We start from the raw sequence: 23479 nt of genomic DNA on the forward strand, positions 1-23479 counted from the left end.
TTTATTTATGACATATATATGCCGTCCTTCCCACCCTGAAGGGGACTCAGAGCAGCTTACAATTTATATGTAAATACAATATATTATATTATTAGCATAGCACAATATTAGTACCATACATTCCCATATGGTGCTATATCACTATACTGTAATGTTATTACTAATATTACATGTAATATGAAATATATAATTATTTTCATTTATTTATTTCATATCAAAAGCATTGCATAAATTAGTATAAAACTGATAAGAAATAGAAGGAGCGCAGGCAGCTAAATATCTTTTGACCAAAAACGGACAACAGCAATAGCATTGCTGTAACTTCCAACAATTCTTCCACTGTACATGAGGCAGGGCATAGTGGACAAGCCTACAGATGCGGAGTTGTCTGTTCTGCTCCACAGTCACACAAGGCGTGGGATTCTTTTAGGTAATGCCATTTTGCCATGTTGTCTTTTGATCTGCTCACTCCACTTCTGAGTCTGTTCAGGGACTTCCAGGTTTTTTATTATTATTATTATTATTCAAGTATTATTATTAGTATTATATTGTATTACATTATAATATTATTATCAATATTATATGTGCATACAATATATTATATAGTTATCGCAGCACATTAGTAATGTATTATTATAATATATTAATATATAAGCCTTATATTGATATATAAACTTTAAAGTGCCATGAACTCATGGAAGACTACCCTCCCACACACACACTCATATTTTGTGTTAAGTATTGTTAATTGCTTCTGGTTTACTTTTGTGGGACCCCAGCATTATCACAAATAAGCATATTGCCCAATTTTGTTTGAGGATTTTGTTAATAAGGCACACAGCTATATGTTTTAAAAAACCATTTAATTTCCTGTGACATGCATTGTAAATCTTGCCTGTGTATTGAAAAAGTCATATATCTAAATTGATGTTTTGATTTGTTTATGTGTTACATGTTTTTAACTGATGGTGTGTGCTGGATTCTAATATGTACTGGATTCCTTCCCTCAATCCGTGAGGATAGGCATGTGTTGTGGATAAATGGTAAAGTAGAAGAAAAACATTGAGGTTTTTTCCTATGCCCTCTCTATTTTGAATATCATACTCTTGGATTTTGTTGTGTTTAGGGCATCTGTGTTGATTTCCCATCAGACCAGAACAGAGCAGCTGGAGAAAACATTGAAGCAGAAGGTGCTGAGTGAAAAGAGCTGGCAGGAAAAGGTATGACTGGGATTTCAAGTCATCCCCATGTTTATGTGTTTTCTGTACGTTAAGTCACTTGTTAGTAAATGCATCTGGTTTCAATTTCCTAATAACTTTTGTACTCGTGCGCTTAACATTCTTTATCCAAAGTTAGAATGAGTCCACAAGGGATATTGTTTGTTTATTAATTAGTTTTAAAATGTTATTCTGACACATGACTCCATAGAATCCTCTTGTTTAAAAATAATAAAAGTGTAAGAAACTGATTAAAATAACAAGAGGGGGGAAAGGCAATCATTCTTTATTAGCAGTAACAAAACACCAACATCTCAGGTAAAATGGCATAATTAAAAATATTCTTTCCCCATCCTTGTATTCCCTTCAAAGTTTTATGAGCTAGTAAAAAGTTAGAATCAAATGCACTTGAAAGTTTCCCATCTAGACTCGCCTTTTTTTTTTTAAATGTTCTTTCCCTGGATTAAGTTTTCCAGAACAACCCTACTCTTTGAATCTTTTTGGTCAAAGACTAAAACTGCTCAAGAGCCCCTAAAATCAGTATGACTTGCTTTCTTCCATCAAGTCTGGTCTTCCTTAATTTTACTGGCAAGCCTCCTGATTAAATGCCTCTGACTAAGTGTCCACTTCTGTGTTTTGAATTCCCGTCTTTAGTGGATCTGAGAGAAAGTATACATTAAGCCTGTGATAATGTTGCCTGATTTGGTCCAGAACCCCAGATTTGAGCTCATTTTCTGCCTTCTCATAGACTAGATTAATTCAAATAGAGCTGAATAACAACAACAACAACAACAACAACAACAATTTTATTTTTATACTCTGCCTCCATCTTCCCGAAGGGACTTGGGGCGGCTTACATGGGGCCAATCGACAGTTAAAACATAACATGTACAAAATGCAATAAGCAATCTAAAACAACATAATCAACATTATAACAACAATAAAACAAACCTCAGAAACAACAACCAGTCTCATTGTAGGAGGACGGTCTGGTGCACAGTAATTTAAAGATAGGTCTAATGAGTAAAGTATGTAGATGATAAAGCAGCAAAAGGATAACTGGATAATTAAGACTTTGAGTAGAATAGTAGTAAGGTGCAAGGACAAGATTTAGGTCATAGCTAAGGCAAGTTGTCCAGGGAATTATCTAATCAAATGCGCAACGGAACATCCACATCTTTAGTTCTTTGCAAAACGTGGATAGGGAGGGTGCTAGCCTAATCTCCCTGGGGAGGGAGTTCCAGAGCTGGGGTGTCACAACCGAGAAGGCCCTTTCTCTTGTCCCCACCAACCACACTGAGACGGGGATAGAAGTGATAGGAGAGCCTCCCCAGAAGATCTTAGAGATTGGGTGAGCTCGTAAGGAAAGATGCAGTCATGAAGATAGGCAGGTCCCAAGCTGTCATGATTTTGTTTCTGTTGAACCTCCATGTAAGTTTGCAATTCATGTAACTCAAGCAGTTTTTGGTAACCATTGCACATTTGGATGGCCCATGAGGTCTCTTCCAACTCTTTGATTCTATGATTCTATGATTTTTATTTGTGGGTCAGGTTGTGTGTGTGTTTTCGGTTTTTGTGTTCCCCTCCCATACCGATGATATTTTGCTCATTAAGAAAGCCCAACCTCTCCATTGTTATGCTTGACTAGAAAGGACCCAATTTTCTGGCTGTGTCTCATTCAGTCCACAGGAAAGTTCATGCAAACATTGCAGCTTCCCTCTCATCCCATCACCTTCCCAGCTCTGGCAGAAAAGATATCTTCAGATTGCAGGAGGATTATCTGAAGGCACATTCTGAGCACACATGCATTTGATTCTACTGCATAAAACTTCAGTGTATAGGATCTATAGAAAATAAGAATATCCCCACCTTCTCTCCCTGTTCCCATTCTCCCAAATGTCAAAATGCTCAATAACTAAACCTAATGTTTTAAACACCTGGCCTTCAGATGTTCATATCTTTTTGTGCATTATGTACAGAATATACAAACTGAGTATGATTTTGATAAACACACACGCATCTCAAGTCGTTTGAAACATCTTGTTCTCTCACATATAGGACATAATTTTAGCATGAGGTCAGTCTGTTTGCATAATCAGAATCTTTTAAATGCATCCTAGCATTTTAAATGGGCAATGAACTAATAGAAATAAGAGACAGCAGTTACATATTTGCTAACAGCTATTAAAATGTGCTGAATGTCAAGTGTTCTGAAAATACTCTCATCAGACCAGAGAGATGCTCCTGCCTTTTTCTTGGGTCACTGTGCCATTACATAGGCATAATGTGTTCCCTTTTTAAAAAGAAGAAAACTTTTGATCCATGTTAAATGGGGGGAAATCAGTTTGAAAATTAAGTTGCTGAAAGTGGTATTTTGGCATTTAATGTGCTGGGTTATAAAATGTTCTAGAAAGAAAACAAATCAATTGTTGCTATGCAACTTGAGCAAGATAATTGAGAAACATCTTTCAGCATGCTCATTATTGTGCTTATTAGTTACCCTGATTTTCAGATATTAGATACATGAGAAAAAATGATTCTGTTGTTAGTTCCAATGAACTGACAACATTTTTTTTTAATATTAATTCTTTGTTGACCCTATTTTGAAAACACTTAAAGCCCACTCCTGACCTGTATGTTCCAGATGTAAGAGACACTTGTTCCACACTTCAGTAGTAGTGCTGTACACTTTTATCTACATGAATATGATGTCCAGGTAAGAAGAAAACACCATTCCCCTGGAAGAAATATTTATACAAATGGATGTTGCACAAACATTTTCACAGACTGAAATTCTGATCTAGAAGCTTGGTCCTCACTCTCTGCTCTGCCTTCATCCTGAACAATTTCTCTGCAGTGATGTCCACAGTCTGGTTGAGGCTGCACAGAAAGAAGAGTCACAGTGAATCTGGCAAATATCAGTATTCAGTTCCCATGGTGGCCAACCAAGGGCTCACAGGCCCACAAGCTAAACAAGAAACATCCAGTTATATTACTGGAAGTAATATATAACTAACATGAGTAGCTGTCTTTGAGAAGTTATCTTCAACTAATCTCTCACCATTTAGCCCAGGTTTATGAGAGATGAAGAAATTATTTTTGTTGTTTTTCGTTCCGACTCTTTGTGACCTCATGGACCAGCCCACGCGAAAGCTCCCTGTCAGCCGTGGCCGCCCCCAGCTCCTTCAAGGTCAAGCCAGTCATTTCAAGGATAACATCCCTTTTCAACAGGAAGAATATACGTCTCATGTTCAAAAATAGGCTAAATTAAGGTTTACATTTCTCTTTTCCACAAAATGTAGGAATGGTAACCATCTTGGATAGGCTTGACAAAGGATGATACAAAATTATAGTGAAAGAAATGGCCAACTCCATTCTTGCATTGAAGAGCATGTATCTATTCACTCCATAATACATATATGTTTTGAATTGGCATGTAATTTATATGATATATATAAAGTTTGTGTATGCTTTGTGTATTCCTTATTAGTTGTGTGCGTGCACATGTATATGGTTCAAAGACTGCATATCTTAACTGACCTGAGCCCTATTAACAATTAACTTTTTTTCAGGATTAATACAGTGTATTTTGTATTCTGTGAACATTGGTATAAATCAAGGGATGCAAATACTTACACACATTCAAATATTTTGCTTTGTAGATTGAAGCTGAAAGAGCAAAAGAACAACTCCATCACAAAGAGGAGATTCTGAGACTAAAAGAAGACGCCAAAATGGAGCTTGAGATTGAGAAACAAAAACATCAAGAAATAGTTGCAAAATATCAGAAAGATCAGAATGAACTGCTGCATACAAAGGTTTTATCACATGAAGATAAATTGAGATTTTTTTAAAAAAAAATGAACAGGAAACAGACTTTCACTTAATTTCATCATAAAGATTATATAATACAGTACAATGGGCATGCTAGAAAATGGTTTCCCCAACTTCTTTCAGAATTTGATAATTTAGAACAGACACTAAGAAACAATCTCAGGACCAGCCATTCTTGTTGATATGGTCTGATTGATAGGGGCAGTCAGTGAAAAGATGTGTTAATCACAACATGTTGAAAAAATACATGTGTTTATGCAATCAGGACTTGGTGCTATTTCTGAGTTGTTGTTCTCTCTAGAAAATGGAGGAATTTTAGAAATTTTCATGAGCATGCTGTTAGTAGTGACCTGGGTCATTTATAAACCATTATTCTGCATGACAGAGAAATCCATGATTCAGAGGCAACAGCCCTGTTGTTAAAGCACATATACTCCCACCATAGAACATGGGTCAGTGTAACTTTTGACATTAGTTTTTCATAAACAATTCAGGTTAACCATTCAGAGTCTGAAGTGATTCCGTCCTGGGATAACTCATCATGTTGTTTTTCAGATCATTCTCATATCTTCAGATGCCATTCTTTTTAGTTATCTCTGTATAGTCCCATGAATAATTTCTGACCCTAAAAAGAGTTCCATGTGCTATATATAAACAGAGCTCAGATTTTTAATAGGTGTCCCACTATTCATGCACCCACTCAAATGAATGTTGCCAGAAAGGGTAGATGAAACGATCACAAAAACAACACCCCCATGAAGAAAGGTTGCTATGTTTGAAGTTTAGAAGAAGGGCAAGGAATAGCTATGATTGATAGATTTTCCCTTCTTTCATAGCATTAGAACTCAGAAGTGACCACTGAAACTAGTTGGTAGAAGTGAATGTCTTCAGGTAATAAATAGTTAACTCGTGGAATTTTTGCCACAATATATAGTAGAGATTTGGATTTTTGTGGGTGTCAGGAGCTACTTGAGAAACTGCAAGTCGCTTCTGGTGTAAAAGAATTGGCCGTCTGCAAGGATGTTGCCCAGGGGATGCCCGGATGTTTTACCATCCTATGGGAGTCTTCTCTCATGTCCCTACATGGGAAGCTGGAGCTAACAGAACAGATGGGAGCTCACCCCACTCCCCGAATTCGAACCGCCAACCTTTCGGTCCACAGTCCTACCAGCACAAGCGATTTGGATGATTGAAGGGAATTGAGTAAATTCATGGACGTTAGAGGCACCAAGAGCTACAAGTCAACAGTTATTGGGCAAGCCACACATTCTCTATCTCAGAAGAAAGTAGACAGACCCCCTCTGAATAAACTTTGCTAAGAAAATGACACAATAGGTAGATTTTAGGTTGTTTGTAAAAAAAAAACTTCAAGGCACACAACAATTTGATATGCATCAATGAGAGGCAGTGTGGTGTAAAGGTTTGACATTGATCTATGACTCTAGACCAGGATTCAATCCTCTGCTCAGCCATGGAAAGCCATTATGCAACTTTGGGTGAATCACACAGGTTCAAGTCTAGAAAACTCTGTAATAGTGTCATCATAAGTTGAAAATGACTCAAAGTTACACAGAAACAACAATTAGGCGGCAAACGTATTTAGGCTCTATGTTCACCTTCCCCCATCTGACACCGTTCTAATGTTAATAAGGGCATGGAAGCGATGACTGAAATGGTCCACCTTAACTAGACAAAATCATGATAGGGGAAAGTTGCTATATGCCATAGAAAGTTTTGCCAGTTGATTTCTGCACAATAAGCTGCTATGCAAAACTAAAATACTAAAATAGTGACACTTAGACACTATTTTATTTTTTCCCTGACAAAGCATTCCATCTGTTTGTCATCTCTGCTGTTGTTATTTAATATTTTAATGAATCATTTTCATTCATTTTTTAAACCACCCCAGTAAGCTTCTATGAATAGAGGAAATATAAAAATGAATATGCCATGTTCAAGCCATTTATTTCTTCCATAATTTTGTTTAATTTGATCTCTTCATATATCATGTTTTTGCAATGCATTTTTAAAGAGAAGCTTATGAACAACATAGTGTTGTCATAATTTTTATTGATAGGATGATGTTACATTTTCCTCCTACTTGGAAAATCTATCTTAGGCCTACTTTAAATCTGTTTAACCAAAGATCTACAAACAAATAAATGACATATTTGCTTTTCAGATACCTCTTCTGATATCCAGTGCGACCTATAACCTAAAGATGGAAATGGATGCACTTGAAAAGAAGCTCCATGAATCCCAGGCCATGCTTACAGAGAAAAACCAGGAAGGAGAAAAAGAAATGCAAAGCCTTAAAAAACAAATTATGGAACTTGAACACCAGCTGCAAGAAGAACAAAGCACACACCAATCAGTGACAGTAGATATGAAAGAAGAAATCAAAAAGAAGACCCAGGAGCTGGAAAAACTGACTCAGGAGCAAACACAAGTAATTCAGAATATGAATCAAGTGCAAGAGGAGGTATGAATTTGAGCTAAAGGTTTAGATCTGATTTCTTGAATTTTATTTCTGAAGCTCTTTTTGTACTGAGCACTGGTTGAGGAAAAATAAACTATCTAGTCATTGGGCAAGCAACAGGATATATCACACACCTTTCCCTTTCTCATGAACCTTAATCCAATATTATTTGGTTCTTAAACCACAGCTTCCCACTATTTCTAAACTGAAAAATTGTGGTTTGAGTGAATCCTACAAAGAAGGGTTTTGAAATCAAAGTGAAACTATGTATACTGCTGGAAGTGTTAGAAGTTGTGGGGACTGCTGTGTGTAGGGAGTGTCAGAAGTGATGAGAAATTAAGAATGGCTGAATTAAAGTGGAAGGGAAAGCACAAGAGAAGTATGTGAACAGAATATCCATTCCCAGTGAAACAAATCATGCTTTTTGAGCTAAGATTGTTACACCTGAAGTGCCTATTATGTTATTATGTTCTGTTATGAACAAGATGTGATTCCCCACTCCCAGTGTCCTTCGTTTGACAGATGCGATTTTTATTGCTATATTTTGGACTCTTTCTGCATTATTTGAAATCCCTGTACTATTCCTGAGTGTAGAAAGGGATTTTTTTTTCTGTTATTCACATGTCTACTATGAAGATAATCAAATGAATATGTGGAAGGTAAACATTGTAACAGTGTGTGTAAGAATGCTTTTCTCCATGTATTCAGTATCATATAAAAATGTCCCTATTTTGCTACAAGTATTCACAGCTAACTGCCTGAATATATTATATCTGGAGAGTCAAAATTTTGTACCATGTCAGGGCATACAGAATACATGTAACATATGCATCTTTGTGTGCCACTTGTTTGTTTGTTTGTTTGTTTGTTTATTCTATTTGTATCCTGCCTTTCTCTGCCCTAAAGGGGACTCAGGGCAGCTTTACATATGGCAACTATTTGGCCCAGCTTATCTGTCCGAATGTATCTCCCCCTATGAACCATCTCGGAGATTGAGATCATCTGGAGAGGCCCTGCTCTCGGTCCTGACTCCTTTGTAGGCCAGGTTGGTGGGGACGAGAGACAGGGCCTTTTCAATGGTGGCTCCTCAGCTATGGAACTCCCTCCCCAGTAATATTAGATCAGCCCCTTCCCTCCTGACTTTCAGAAAAAAAGGTGAAAACATGGGTTTGTGACCAAGCCTTTGGCAACTAATACAATGCAATAGATGACTTGGATTTGTGTGTAACGATCATTGGAATGGCCTGACCTTGATTGTGGATAATGTGATTTTATAGCTGCAAGTTTTATTGTTTATGTTTTAATTGCTTTTAACCGGGTTTAGATTTTTAACTAAATGTTATTTAATTGTTTAAGGCATTGAATTTTGCCTCTAGTGTAAGCCACCTTGAGTCCCCTTCAGGGTTGAGAAGGGCAGGATATAAATAAATAAATATTCAATGCCTTTAAACAACAAACAGTTAAAATACATTACGTTAAAGATTTTAAATTAAAATTAAATGCACATTAAAACATATAAAACATTACAATCACTATTAAAATTACGCTATCCACAGTCGTAATCCAGGGCCATTCCAAAAGACATTGCACATAATTCTGTAGCTATTATTGTTGGGCTTCAGATGTTCATGTTGTCATCTGGTGTTGCAGCCACTGGGCAACAAACCTATATATGGACTCACCCCAGAGCAAAGGTGGGCTGACTTTAGGTTTGTAGGATCTACTTTTTTATTTTAACTAGAATCCTGAGATCTATTACATACTTTATCCAGTTGCAAAACATATAAAATAAAACAATTATGACCGTAGAAGTTTGTATCAAAACTGAATGAAGATGACAGACCTACCACATCAAAATCAGTTCCTGGCTATATTAAGCTTTTTTCATTTTACCAATATAAGTTAGGGAAGAAAAAGAAATCATTTTGCTGGTGTTGCTGTTAAGTAGTTGGAAGCTATAAGCAAAAGAGTAAACCTACCGTAGATCTATAAGTAGGATATACTACATCTGTCTTCTATCCATTGTTGTCCTTGTGCATATCAAGTTATAATAAACTATGCTACAAAACATTGCAAATTTGTAAATAATTGATTCAAAGTATTCATTTGAGAGCAAAAAATCTAAGAAAAGGGAGATCCATTTTCTCCTGGGACATTTTTAAAATGTGTAGAATAGCTAGAAGCAAGGAAAAACAGTGCAAAACATGGAGGCATCCCCAAATGGTTAATGTGGCCACAACATCATGCCATCCTTTGTTGTGGTGGTAGTAGTAGTACTAATAAGTTCTACAGATTGACCAAGACAGTCCCATCCTTCAAATGAACCTTAGCAGATGCTGTGTGTTTACTTTTCCCGTTTTCTGCAATAAAGAACACATTTCCTTAAGAAGGCTCCAGGGAGATTCCTAGCCACAGACAAAGTGACCCAGACATGATCAGAGTGCCTTGTGAAATGCATTAGCCAAGTTCAGTCAGCCTAGGGTGGAGACCTTGAATCCTGCAAAACGTGGTAGGAATAATAGTTCATAGGCCATACAAATAAAGAAAAATACTCAAAAATGAATAAAACCCTCTCACCAAGCCTGTAGATGAGAATCTCATGACAGATGCCAGCAATGATCAAACAGTTTGTAGTCTTCATTGGTAGGAAGAGCATAAATGGCCACCTTGCCAAGATTATTTATCTACAGTACATATGCTGTACTGTAATCTTCGTCTTCAGTTTTTAAAATGTCCTAATTGTTAATAAGATAATATTAAAATTAATTACAATTGTTAAGATTGTTAGAAGATTAAAAATGCTCACCTGTTGGAGAATGTCAAATACATGCCAATTAAGTCACAGCCACTCAACCTCAGAGGAAAGGAAGGGAAAACTCCATGATACGGTGACCCCATGATAGGGTCACCATAAGTCAGAAAAGACTTGAAGGCACGCAACAATAGTAAAAACAGTAACAACAACAGCAAAGCGTTGTTTTTGAAGCTCTTCATGAAAGCTGCCAAAGAGAAGACAATGTGAGTGTCCTTAGGCAGGAGGGTCCAGAAGTGTTTCATAGTCATCCCATGTTTTGAGAAGGTTATGGCATCCAAGCCAACCAAATGGTCAAACTAAATTTGACATGGTGTTTTATTTTGGATTGCTGTGAGTTTTCTGGGCTGCATGGCTATGTTCCAGAAGCATTCTCTCCTAATGTTTGCTCACATTTATGGCAGGCATCCTCAGAGGTTGTGAGGTCTATTGGAAACTAGGCAAGTGGGGTTTATATATCTCTGGAATGTCCAGAGTGGGGGAAAGAACTGTTGTCTGCTTGAGGCAAGTGTGAATGTTTCAACTGGCTATCTTGATTAGCATCGAATGGCCTTGCAGCTTCAAGGATTGGCTGAATCCTGCCTGAGAGAATCCTTTGTTGGGAGGTGATTAGCTGGCTCTGATTGATTCTTGTCTGGAATTCCCTGTTTTTGAGTGTTCTTTCTTTACTGTCCTAATTTTAGAGGTTTTTTTTAAATACTGGTAACCAGATTTTGTTCATTTTCATGTCTTCTTTTTGTTGAAATTGTCCACATGCTTGTGGATTTTAATGGCTTCTCTGTGTAGTCTGACATGTTAGTTGTTAGACTGGTCCAGCATTTTTGTGTTATCAAATAATATCCTGTGTCCAAGTTGGTTCATCTAGTGCACTGCTGCACATTTTCATTTTAAAAAGGATCAGCATAAGTATAAAGACTTCGTTGATGCAGAGCCAAATACAAGCACAGTCCAGTGAAAAAGAACTTAAACTGCCAAATGCAGCATCCAACCAGGATCTCATATCCTAGTTGAAGTATTGAATAATAATAATAATAATAATAATAATAATAATAATAATAAACTTTATTTCTATCTCGCCCTATCTCCGCATGGGGACTTAGGGAAGTTTACAACAAATAGCGGCAAACATTCAATGCCATAAAGTGCAGACAGAAACCAAAACAACTAAAGTAACCATAAATCAAAGAACATATTAAACATCCATTTGTTGTTCATTCATTCAGTCGTCTCCGACTCTTCGTGACCTCATGGACCAGCCCACGCCAGAGCTCCCTATCGGCCGTCACCACCCCCAGCTCCTTCAAGGTCAGTCCAGTCACTTCGAGGATGCCATCCATCCATCTTGCCCTTGGTCGGCCCCTCTTCCTTTTACCTTCCACTTTCCCCAGCATAATTGTCTTCTCTAGGCTTTGCTGTCTCCTCATGATGTGGCCAAAGTACTTCAAGTGGTAATGGGAACATCATGACAAATTAGACAAAATAAAACTGGAAGGAGTTGACCAGGTTGCTGCTTGGTAGAACTCAGGTAGAGGTACATCTCTCAAAAAGGAAGTTGGGGTTGCAGTTGCCCTTGTTGAGTAGTTCCAGGCAAGAACCTCCAAAGAAAAGCTGGCAAGTGGATGTTCTATTTTGTGCATGAATATAATGAAATGTTTGGAGCTTTATCTCTGAAAATTAATATTTCCCTTTTATCTGCCATTAGGATGGTGGTATTATTGTTCTAATTCAATTACAAAACAAGGCCTTTTGCCACATCAGCTGTTTCAGGCCTTTTGGTCTACAGCATTCAAGTGCAGTGACCAAAGTGGCTTTTAAAGCTGAAATTTATAATCAATATCTATTGTCCATTTCCTCTGAATCGCACACTGCTTCCAGCAAAACTGCATTTCTGTTTCCTCCTACACTCCCTTGTGGTCCTGAGGGCTGGTAATCTTTTTGGACCACATTTTTGACACAAGGGATGGCTGCAGAGAAGGGAAGGGGGCCAAAGAAGGATACAGACATACCTCTTTGGTTGCCCACTGCAGTGTGTTTGTCTCTAAGGTTGTGCTCTGTAATCTTGCTGAATGAGTCATGCAAATAAACTTTTAAAATGAATGAGCCATGATAGTTGATGATGCTGGGACTTCCAAATGAACATGATTTGAAGATTCCTATTTGGGGAGGAGGAAGCAAGAAGCTGACCCATTTTCTAGCTCATTCCACACATTATTGATAATACTTTGTTTTATATAGTAAGTTATACAACTCTTGGTTGTTAATGTTATTTAGTATTTCCATCCAATCATCATCATCATCATCATTTTTATTTATATCCCACCCCATCTCCCCAGAAGGACTCAGGACGGCTTACAACACACATAAATACAATGGACAATATGTGCAAAATAAGTAGGCAAATAATAACACAACAAGTCAATATAAAAGAGAAAATCTCTTTTTCTATTACCATTTCCCCCCTTGATCTGTTGTATAAAATTGCTGAAATAGTGGTTATTTTAGTTCTTACCTTATGCGACCTCTGTTCTGATTAAGCAATTATTTATTTTGTGTTAAAAGCATTGCACAAATAGATAAGTTTAAAACTGATAAAATAAAGGGATCACAAGCTGCTAAACAGATTTAGACCAAAAATAGGCAACAGCAATTGCATTGTCTGTAGCTTTAAACAGTTCTTCCTCTGTGCACGAGGCCAGGCATTGTGGACAGGCATAGATATGCTGAGTTGTTTGTTCTGCTCCACAGTCGCACAAGGTGGATGGAGGATTCTTCTAGGTCAGTGGTTCTCAACTTTTTTTTTTATCAGGGGCCACTTGACTAGGGACCACTTTGACTAGGGACCACTCTCCAACATTAGTACCTAAAGAGTTACTAATAAGTTTTTGGTCAACTTTAGATTTGGTTTGGAGTGCTGATTCAGAAAATTGCACTGGATAGACCACATCAGCTCTAGTTGGTCCGCAACAGGGAAGGAGTGGAAGATGGCGTGAAAGGAATGGAAATAAAAATAAGTAAAATAAAATAAATGAAGAGGAAGGAGGCCCGTGAACCAGGTTTTCATCCTTACAGCTCACTGGTGGTCCATGGCGCACAGATTTAGAACCACTGTTCTAGATAGTGCCATTTTGCCAGGTTGTTTTTTGATGTGCCAACTCTGCTTCAGAGTCTGTTCAGGGACTTCCAAGTTGCCCATTCTTGGTTTGCCCCTGGAGGAAGACCATTGCTTTATAACACTACTTTATTCAGCAGTAATCAGATTAGTTCTTAGAAGGAGACTGTGCATTGTTTAGGATTCTTCTCTGTACCCTTGCCTTGGTTAGGATCTGGTAGTACTTATGGTGCTGTTTCTTGCTCTTCTCCCGCATCTTCTCGGGTTTAGACTGTTTTAATAGCGTCTTTTAGACTAGCTGCACTTAGGATGATAAAAGCTCTGGATTTAACAATCCCCTATGGGAGGCAGCTCTCTTTGGATGTGTCCTCCTGCTCTTGGTGCTGCATGGGCTTCTGAATATCTGCCCCAAAATCTTGATCTGCTTTTCAAAGCCGAACATTATTGCTGCAACAAAGAGTGGGTCATTTAATTGTCTATTTTTAGTTTATTTAATTTCCAATGTGTCCTGTTCCAAGGGCTTGAGGCAAATAATGTTAATGACATTTTTGGACATTGATTTATTTTTGGGTGGAGATCAATCACTGCCACCTGGTAAAGGCTTCTATTGTCGGCGAATCACTCAGAACTGCTGTGCACCTGTTCGAAAGGCAGACAACCGTCATTTATTTCTTTAGAGCTTGTACTAGATCATATTTCTGCTGGGTTGTGTGCTATGATTCATAAAAATGGGTTTGGACTTCCTTTATTAACTGAAATGCAGCCTGAATATCTAGTATTCCGTGAAAGTTTTGCTCTATCATTATAAAGCATTGTCCCTCACATCAGTTCTATTCAGGAAATTGCTTGACAAGAAAGCAAGCATCTTAGTGGAGACATTAAAGAGGCTTTATTTGTTGGTTGTGTGCAATCTTCCCCTAGCCAGCCTTCTCCAGATATATTGGTCTTTGATGTTCACTACTCCTGAACATGTGCCTTGAGATTATGGGAACTGAAGTCCAAGAACTTTGGGGTTGGCTGCTCAGAAACTCAATGGCGATTTTTTTTTTTTTGCCACTGTTTTTGGAGTAGATTCAGAGCATAACATTTAAGCTGAGTCTGGTATAGAAGTCAGCTTTTGTAGCTGAGATGAAATTCAAAAGCAGTTCACATTGTTGTGTTGGATTCCCTTTCTGGAGAAAATAATAGTTTTGACGCCCACCTCAGGGCATCTCTCAGGAACCACTATGTGGCCTGGCTGCGAATGGGTTTTCACCACACCCAGGAAGAGAACACAGCAGCCGATACATGAGTAAGGACACATTCCTTATCTGTGGGACCGCTTCAAGCATTTCAGCATGTTGCCTGTGCACTCTGTTCCCTCAGTACTAGCCATTTCGAGAAGTTAAAGCACCCAACAGTTGTACCTTTTTGTTTGTCTTGACAGTGTCTTATGAAATATGTGTTCTTCCCCCCTCCCCTTTTTATTCTCGCAGAATGCTCTTCTCCAGGACACAGTGCGCAGGGAGTGTGAGGAACGTTATGAGCTTACTGAGGCTTTGGCTCAAGCCAGAGAACAAGTTGTGGAGTTAAAGAAACTTGGTGGAAACTTCCCGTTGTCACAGTGTTCTCTCAGTCAGGGCGGTCTAACCTCCTCCACCCTATTGGTCAGCAATCATGGGCAGAAAAACCCCAGCTGTGGGAAAGGAGCAGGATCTTTGGGACTTTGTGGGATTTCGAGAGCCACTAATGCACCAGTCTACAGTACTAGATACAAGAGCAACCACATGGGTTTTCCGGCTCTGCCTGCACTACAACCCCCAGGCGGAAGAACCTCTTCATCTCTAGATGAATCCAGGAGGAAGAGGATCACAGCAGTGATAAAAAGACAGCTGAGTGAACTCTGATGAGTTAAGGACTAGTCCCTCTGACCAAGAACTGCCACCAAAAACCATTGGCAGAAGCCAATCATCCATCTCGGTATGGGGAGAATATTTCCTGATCTGATATTTGATACTTTTCGTTGTTTTAATATGTTGGGTTGAAGAATCAGATATGTAAGTTTTAGAATTTAATCATGAACCAGGTTATTTTGCTCAATAAATGTGGTTTTGGTCCAGTTCTCATTGAAGTAGCAAAATTGTGTTTGGGCTTCCCAGTTGGATCACTTCTCACTACAGATGCACTTTTCTGTGATCCAGTAGCCCTCCATACAAAATACAGTAGAGTCTCCCTTATCCAATCTCCACTCATCCAACATTCCATATTATCTGATACCCCTAACCCCACCCCCCATCTTTCCTGCCTCCTCCGTGCCCTCGTCCCGGTAGCAAAGGCAAAGGGAGGGAGGGCGAGCGAGCGAGGGAGGTTGGCATTTGCTGCTGGGATGAGCAGGATAGGGAGCCGGGGCCTGGAGGACATAGGAAGGGGAGGGTTCAATAAGCTTTTCCTTGATCCTTCCCTATTATCCAACATTTTCAGTTATCCAACGTTCTGCCGGCCCATTTATGTTGGATAACCAAAACTCTACTGTACACATAACAGAAAACATCCCAACCTAGCTGGGAACTTTGTTGTAGGCCAAATAAATCTTCTACAGGAATTCCACAAACAACATCCTTTTGATTGCATTCCTTATAGAAATGCAATGTTTTGTGTTTTTTTTTAAAAAAAAAAACTCAGTGCAACTGGGACTATTGTATTCAGATTTGGCGCAACCTCAAAGGATGATGGGAATTGCAGTCCCACAATATTTGGAGGTTGGCAACACATTCACTGCTCCCTTCATTCTCCTAAGCTGTTAGTTGAGAGACAGGATATCTTTCAGGGGCCAAATGTATCTACTGCCAGCACTGATCTATGACCAGCAGCCCTAAGTGTCAAGGAGGAATCTGGAAGTTGCAGCCCAGCAAAGTAATTTTCCCAAGCTTTGGTAGCACTGGTTTTAATTGTAAAAAGAAAATCCTTTACATAAGATTAATTCTCACCTGCAAAGCAGTAGAGTCTCGTTTATTCAACCTTCACTCATACAGTGTTCTGTATTGTCCAACGCCGTCTGCTTCCCACCCAGATCCACAGCTGTTACAATACATTGCGATGTTTTGGTGCTAAATTCATAAATACAGTAGTTATTACATAACGTTAACATGTATTGAACTGCTTTTTCTGTCAATTTGATGTAAAATATGGTATTTTGGTGTTTAATTTGTAAAATCATAACATAATTTGATATTTAATAGGCGTTTCCTTAATCCCTGCTTATTATCCAACATTTTTGCTTATCCCACATTCTGCTGGTCCATTTATGTTGGATAAGCAAGACTCTACTGTAACCTCTTTTTGTTTGTGTGTAAATGGACCCCAGAGAAGAATTAACTTTCCAATAACTTATGTATATATTTCCAATGCACCAAAAGCTCAATTACTGCCCAGTTAAATTCTACTGGAGAGTCTACTTTCCATTAAGCTTTCAAAATTTGCTGAAACATGAAGAATATCGGTTGATGTTCATGGTTTCTTTCAGTGACTGCAAGCAATTTCAAACTTCAGCCAAGTTTGGTGTACAATTTGTTTCGAAGTAGAATAATACATCAAAAAACTCATAATTTTGTTCTGGAATGTGCCGTTTTAATGGGAGCACATTATTAAATAACAAAAATGAATGCTCTCTGTTAAGGGCTGTGCTGGGCACTACATGATATGGCTCCATTTCAATAACAAAAGTGTGTAATTTCCAGCTGCAATGAATCAGAAATGGCTCCATTTAATTCCATTCTGCTCTACTGGAAGAGGAAGAGCGCAGCAGACAAAAGCTGGAATTAAGGTTAATGTATTCAGTGAACGAGAAAAACACGTATCAGGGCCTAAATCAGACTGATGGCCCTGACAAGGGTAGATGTATTGAATCAATAGACTTTTTGTAAGTGTTGTCTTACCATTCACCAATTAATTGAATAGATACACTAGCTGAGACTGGCAATTGGATTTATATTGAGATCTGGATGAGACTGAAACATTATAAGATATTTTACCCCTAGGTTCACACTTCCATGTTGTTATTCTTTCACTGGAGCTAGCAGGAAGAGGCGGGCTATTGCCCTGCAAAGTTTCTAGTGTGATCCACAGACTAAATCCAAATTAATCACAAGTCACAGCAAGAGCCAACTTAATATTACGGTTATACCTCATCTAATGAAGCATTTGTGTTTTAATGTTACTTTAACAGAAAATTTGGGATCAGAGGCAGAAATAAAATGGAAAGAATGGGGATAGGTCTTCCTACACCACAAAACAGAGCAGATCAGCATGTTCCAACAAACCTTTATTCCAAACAACCAGGTCAGATAAGCCTTGCATAAGTCAACAAAACATTTGGAACATTCTAGCGACCGCTTGTGGGCTTCTTGCACAAGGCATATGCAGGTTGGTTAAGAGTTTTGTAAGGATCAACATTAGAACATTCTAATGGGTCTAGTCATAAAACAGAAAACCAAACAAAAAACCTCACAACCGCTGAAGATGCCTGCCATAGATGCAGGTGAAATGTCAGTAGAGAATGCTTCTGGAACATGGCCATACAGCCTGGAAAACTCACAACCCGTATGACTACCATTGTTTGGTTTTCTGTTTTATAAATGGATCCATTAGAAAATGCACATGGATGTAGGCGAAGTACAACTCCCATTATCCTGGGTGAACCCCACCCCAAACCATGCCAGAATTTAAAGTTTGTCATGATGGGTGTGTGTGCCATATTTGGTACAGATCCATCATTGGTGAGATTCATAGTGCACTTTGCACATGAGTGAACTATTAAATCCCATCATCCTCTGTCATTTCCCCCACCGCTCTCTGGATGTGGACGCCATCTTGAAAAATACATATGAACATATATAGAAACATACATACAAACATTTTAACTTTTACAACTATATCATTCATATATATATCAAATAAATATATATACACCGATTTGTTATTTCCATTTTGATAGTCATATGTATGTATGTGTGTGTGTCCGTTTTGACCATGCTGGTGAGGCAAGCTTATCTGTGCTCCTTTTCCTCTAGTTTTACTGTTCATTCATGTTCAGTAATGGATTCTAGAAGTAGCTGCTGTTTACCCTGCATGTTGTAAGCAGACCCACAGCTATAGTACGTACAATGCAGTAAAGCAGAATCCCAGTCTTCCAGAGCTCAAGCTTTGTTTGTTGCATTTGTTACTTCAGACGAGCAGCTGCAAATCAACAGCAAAAATCTGCATTTCTCCAGTCAACTCTTAATATCAAGGCTGCAAAAATATTTTCAGTTAGACAAAAGAAAAGGAGTAAAGGACAGGGTGAATATAAAAGGACTTTGTGAGAAGGAGCTATGTTATCAAAGGCTTTGTTAACTGAAGTATCTGCATCCTGCAAGAGTATTTCATGAAAAATAATGTAATGTGGTGATATAGCTATCCTACCTTCCTATTAGGTTGCTACCATTCTAGAGATCTTTACTTGACTGGGCCAAGACACCATGTTGTCTGACACACCTTCCACCTCCACTGCAGAACTACAGCAGTTTGCTGTCATTTCTGTTGTAGTTTCATCCTACTGAATCCTGAGATTTGTCAATAGAAAAGGATAAATCCTTCACAAAAGTGCAAATCCCAGAAATCCATAACATTGAGCAATGAAATGACTATAGTTCTGCAGCGTGGATAGAGCAATCAAGGATAAGGCCAACACAAACCATATTCTATATACAGATGCCACCTGGTTTGGCTGACTCTTGCTTCAGTATTGACCACTGAACCACTGCCAAGGATAACTGGATAGCTTGAAGAATATAAGGTATGGGTTCTTTCCACTTGCTGCTACTCCCTGCCTTGGAGCATCTAATACCTGGAACAACTACCTGCTCTTCAAAATGATAGGACAACTGCTAACCCCTTTGTAGTGCTGTAGCATTGCTCTTCTACAACTAACTGAAATTACAATGATGATTTTACCTAACATATTACATCTACAGTACCATATTATGACATAATTCTTGTGTGTAGCAAAATTATGTATACAGTATAGACTCAAACATGTTTAGGTACCCTGAATCTTTAGTAAGCAGCTTCCTTTTTGCATCTAATATATGTCAGCACACAAAGTATACAATAGGGAAGTGGATAGTGACATTACAGAATTTTGTCACTATGAGGCACTCGATTTAGTGATATCTGAGTGAAGTCAATGTATTCCCTATCTGAGTTTCATAGAATAGAGTTGGAAGAGACCACATGGGTCATCAAGTCCTTTGATTGTGCAGGAAAGCACAATCAAAGCACAAAGTAGTTTGTGCCAAAGTTCCAGACTTATAGATCGTCCATAACATTAGGAACAAAATGTCCAACACAGAGATATTTCTGAATGGGATTCTTATATGCACATTGGTCTTTCAATATAAATCTGATGGCACTGCAAAGAGAGATTGGAAATTGAGAAATGAATGCTAATTTGTTTCCAACCCCAATTCAAGAAAAATGGCAAAGCAGGAACAAAGAAGATACAGCTGAGGAATGTGCCTTACACCTCACATATATAAGGAAAGCATCAAAAGTAAAACATAGAATCACATGAGTTGGAAAGGAGACCACAAGGGTCATCTAGACCATTCCAAGTTATGGAGGATGGGGCTGTATCTCCAAAGTAAGCCAGCCTGTAAGCTAGGCTACTGTGTGGCTTGTGAATAAGGAGGCTCTTTCATAAGTGGATAGTAGATACCCCTTGCTTCAAACATCTAAAAACTGCAATTACCAGCATAACTCAGCATTATTCTAGCATGAGGCCTCAGTAGGATTCTGACCAAGGGATATGTTGACTGGGAGATTCCGGGAGTTGGATATTAAAACCTCCCAACTTATTTTAAGATACCTTGAGGAGGTAATACTGCAGCTAACGTTGTTAAATCAGTCCTTTTACTACACCTTGAACCAGAGCAATTATGTAATGCCTAAGAGTGCATCTACACAAAAGAATTAATGTAGTGTGACAGATTATGGCTCAATGCTGTGGAATCATGATAGCCGAATTTTTTAGGGTCTTTCAACCACAAATATCTAATTACAACTCCCATGATTCCATAGCATTGGCCCATGGCAGTTACAATGGTATCAAACTCTATTCATTCTACACTAGAAATGCACCCTAAAAGTGTCATTTCATCCTCAAAGATGGCCTTAATATTTTGCTATGATTCAGCTTTCCACAATTAAAATTTGTGTGCTAACTGTGCCCATACCTTGAGAAGCCAGACTTGGTTACATCCCACATATATAACTGTAACAGGCTCTATGTGGGGCTGCCCTTGAAGAGTGCCCAGAAACTTCAATTAGTCCAAAGAGCTGCAGCCAGGTTACTTACAGGTGCTGGACCCAGAGAGTGGACAACCCCTCTGCTACAGCACCTGCACTGGGTGCCAATTTGTTTCCGAGCCCAATTCTGAGATTGGCTTATGATTCTAAGATGAGACGGTGCGGATGATTTAGTGTAATATGTATTGTTGATTGTTATGTTTATATTGTTGTTTTGATATGCCCTTGTTGTAAACTGTTTTTATATGTTGTAAACCGCCGTGAGTCGCCCTAGGGCTGAGAACGGCGGTCAACAAATGCAGTAAATAAAATAAATAAATAAATAAATAAATAAATTCAAGGCACTGGTTTTAACTTTTAAAGCCCGAAACGGTTCAGGTCCAACTTACTTATCCCACCGCATCTCCTCATACCAACTGGCCCGCTCTTTAAGATCCCCTGGTGAGGTCCTACTCTCACTTCCACCAATGTAACTGTCAGCAACGAGGGAGAGGGTATTTTTGGAGGTCACCCCAACCCTGTGGAACACCCAAAGAAATTAAAACAACTCCCTCCCTTTCTTCTTTCAAAGAACATTAAAACTTTCCTGTTTAGACAAGCTTTTAATGAAGGAATCTAAGCTGGAGTAATAAGAAACACCATAATGTTTATGGACTGGAACAAAGTGTAAAATAATCTGACATGATGCTACAAGAATGTGAATGTATGTTATTGTTGTTTTAAACTGTTTATTTTTATAATGTTTTATACTTATCATCAATGTATTCGGAGTGTTGTTTATCATGATTTGAATGTGTTGTAAGTTGCTTTGGGTCCCACAAGGGAGAAAAGCAGGATTTAAATAAAGATTTTTTATTTATTTATTTTACTGACATAAAAACACAGTATGACACGGCAAATGAGAGATATATGCTGGATTTCGTATCACAAAATTACAAGTCGAACACTTCCCAAGTGTTTAGGACTGTGTGATATATTTTTGAATAAGGCATGCAGATCCTATTATTATTATTATTATTATTATTATTATTATTATTATTATTATTGAATTAGAGCCCCTGGTGGCGCAGTGGGTTAAACTGCTGAGCTGCTATAAACTTGTTGACTGAAAGGTTGCAGGATCGAATCCAGGGAGTGGTGTGAGCTTCTGCTTTCAGCTCCAGCTTCTGCGAACCTAGCAGTTCAAAAACATGCAAATCTTAGTAGATCTATAGGTACCGCTCTGGTGGGAAGGTAATGGTGCTCCATGCAGTCATGCCAGCCACATGACCTTGGAGGTGTCTACGGACAACGCTGGCTCTTTGGCTTAGAAATGGAGATGAGCACCAATCCCCAGAGTCAGACACAACTGGACTTAATGTCAGTGGAAAACCTTTACTTGCTTTACTAATAATTTAATTATTGCAAAGGGATAAGATTTTTTTTTTGGAATTTACCATATTCCTTTTTATACAGACCGCAGAAGCAAATATTAAGGGCTATTTCTATCTTTTTCATTCATTGCCATGCTATCTGGGGATGTTATTTTCTCTCTCTCCCTGATTCACTTTTCTACAATCATTGTCAAAAGCTTTCTGCAAGAGGCCTTTTGTGTGAATGATCTGAGTGCTGGAGACACAATTTGTGCAAAGGACAACCTGAACTTCTGACATTGTGCTAGTGAACTCCTCCCTGGATGACAAACACTTAAACCTTTCCCACAAGACACTAAGGCTTAGTGACTAAGCCCTTACAGTGCATTATGTTTGCCTGGTTCCCAAGAACCCCTTCTGTCCACTGAACACAAATAAGATGACAAACATTCCAGCCTTAAGAGTTTCCCATCCGGAACCCTGGATTTCTCATGAATATAATGCTCTGCCAGGCTATAAATGACCCTGCGTTCCCAATGAATAAGTGGAAGCTCTCTCTGTACCCGCTAGCTAGCAAAGGCTCCGTTATCAAAGAGTTACACAGAGTTCTTTACACTGCAATGTACAAGGGAAACAACCAAATTGTCCAGAATATTGGGACATGGAGGAAAAGTGGAGCACTGTGTATAGGAACTTATATTCTTTGACATTTTTAAGCAAACATTCAATATAAGCCAGCAACCATTAAAAATTAATTTGGTTTTTAATATAGATCCTGGGAGTATAAAATATTTCACAAGGAGCTGTATTTAAAGGAGAAGGAGGGGGGGACCTTGAGGGAAAACGACTGACTGCAACACAAGTGAATACCCTGTGTTGCTTGTGAACAGGGTGTACCTATCACGGGACAAAATGCTTTTTCCTGGGCTCCCAAACCTCTTGACCCCTAAGGGTTAGCAATACAGCACAACCTATCCAAAGACACCTAGTTCTGGACTGCTTCAGCTTGCAGATCACAGTGTACTGGGCTATTAACACAAATTGTTTTGCTTGCCAAATGATGGCTAGAGTTATCTGCAAAGCCTTGCTCTGAGTCAACAAGATTGGGCAAATCTGTTTTGGTCAAGGCTGCCTCGCTCTCCAATCCTCATCGAGGCTGGAGACTAAAACTAACAATGTTGCCTTCCTTGGTTTTGATTTTCTAATTGATCATTTGTCCTTGCAAATGTTATTATGTGCCATAATACAAAATGGTACAATTGACTCCAATTTACGGTGACCATCCAACTGGGTTTTCTTCCTCTGAGGATGAGAGAGCATGACTTGCCCAAGATCACCCAGTGGGTTTCCTAG

At 38.6% G+C, this 23479-nt stretch overlaps 1 protein-coding gene across 1 annotated transcript in view; it reads left to right on the forward strand.

The window, feature by feature from the left end:
- Positions 1-15551, forward strand: part of LEKR1 (leucine, glutamate and lysine rich 1) — an 81422-nt gene extending 65871 nt beyond the window's left edge. The window contains exons 10-13 of the mRNA XM_060767645.2: positions 1127-1220; positions 4880-5035; positions 7234-7533; positions 14927-15551. Of these exons, the coding sequence (XP_060623628.2) occupies positions 1127-1220; positions 4880-5035; positions 7234-7533; positions 14927-15337 (961 nt within the window). The 3' untranslated portion in view covers positions 15338-15551. The remainder of the gene's footprint in view (positions 1-1126; positions 1221-4879; positions 5036-7233; positions 7534-14926) is intronic.
- Positions 15552-23479: the final 7928 nt, after the last annotated feature.

Source organism: Anolis sagrei, chromosome 3 (genome assembly GCF_037176765.1).
Source record: "Anolis sagrei isolate rAnoSag1 chromosome 3, rAnoSag1.mat, whole genome shotgun sequence".
Classification (NCBI taxonomy): domain Eukaryota; kingdom Metazoa; phylum Chordata; class Lepidosauria; order Squamata; family Dactyloidae; genus Anolis; species Anolis sagrei.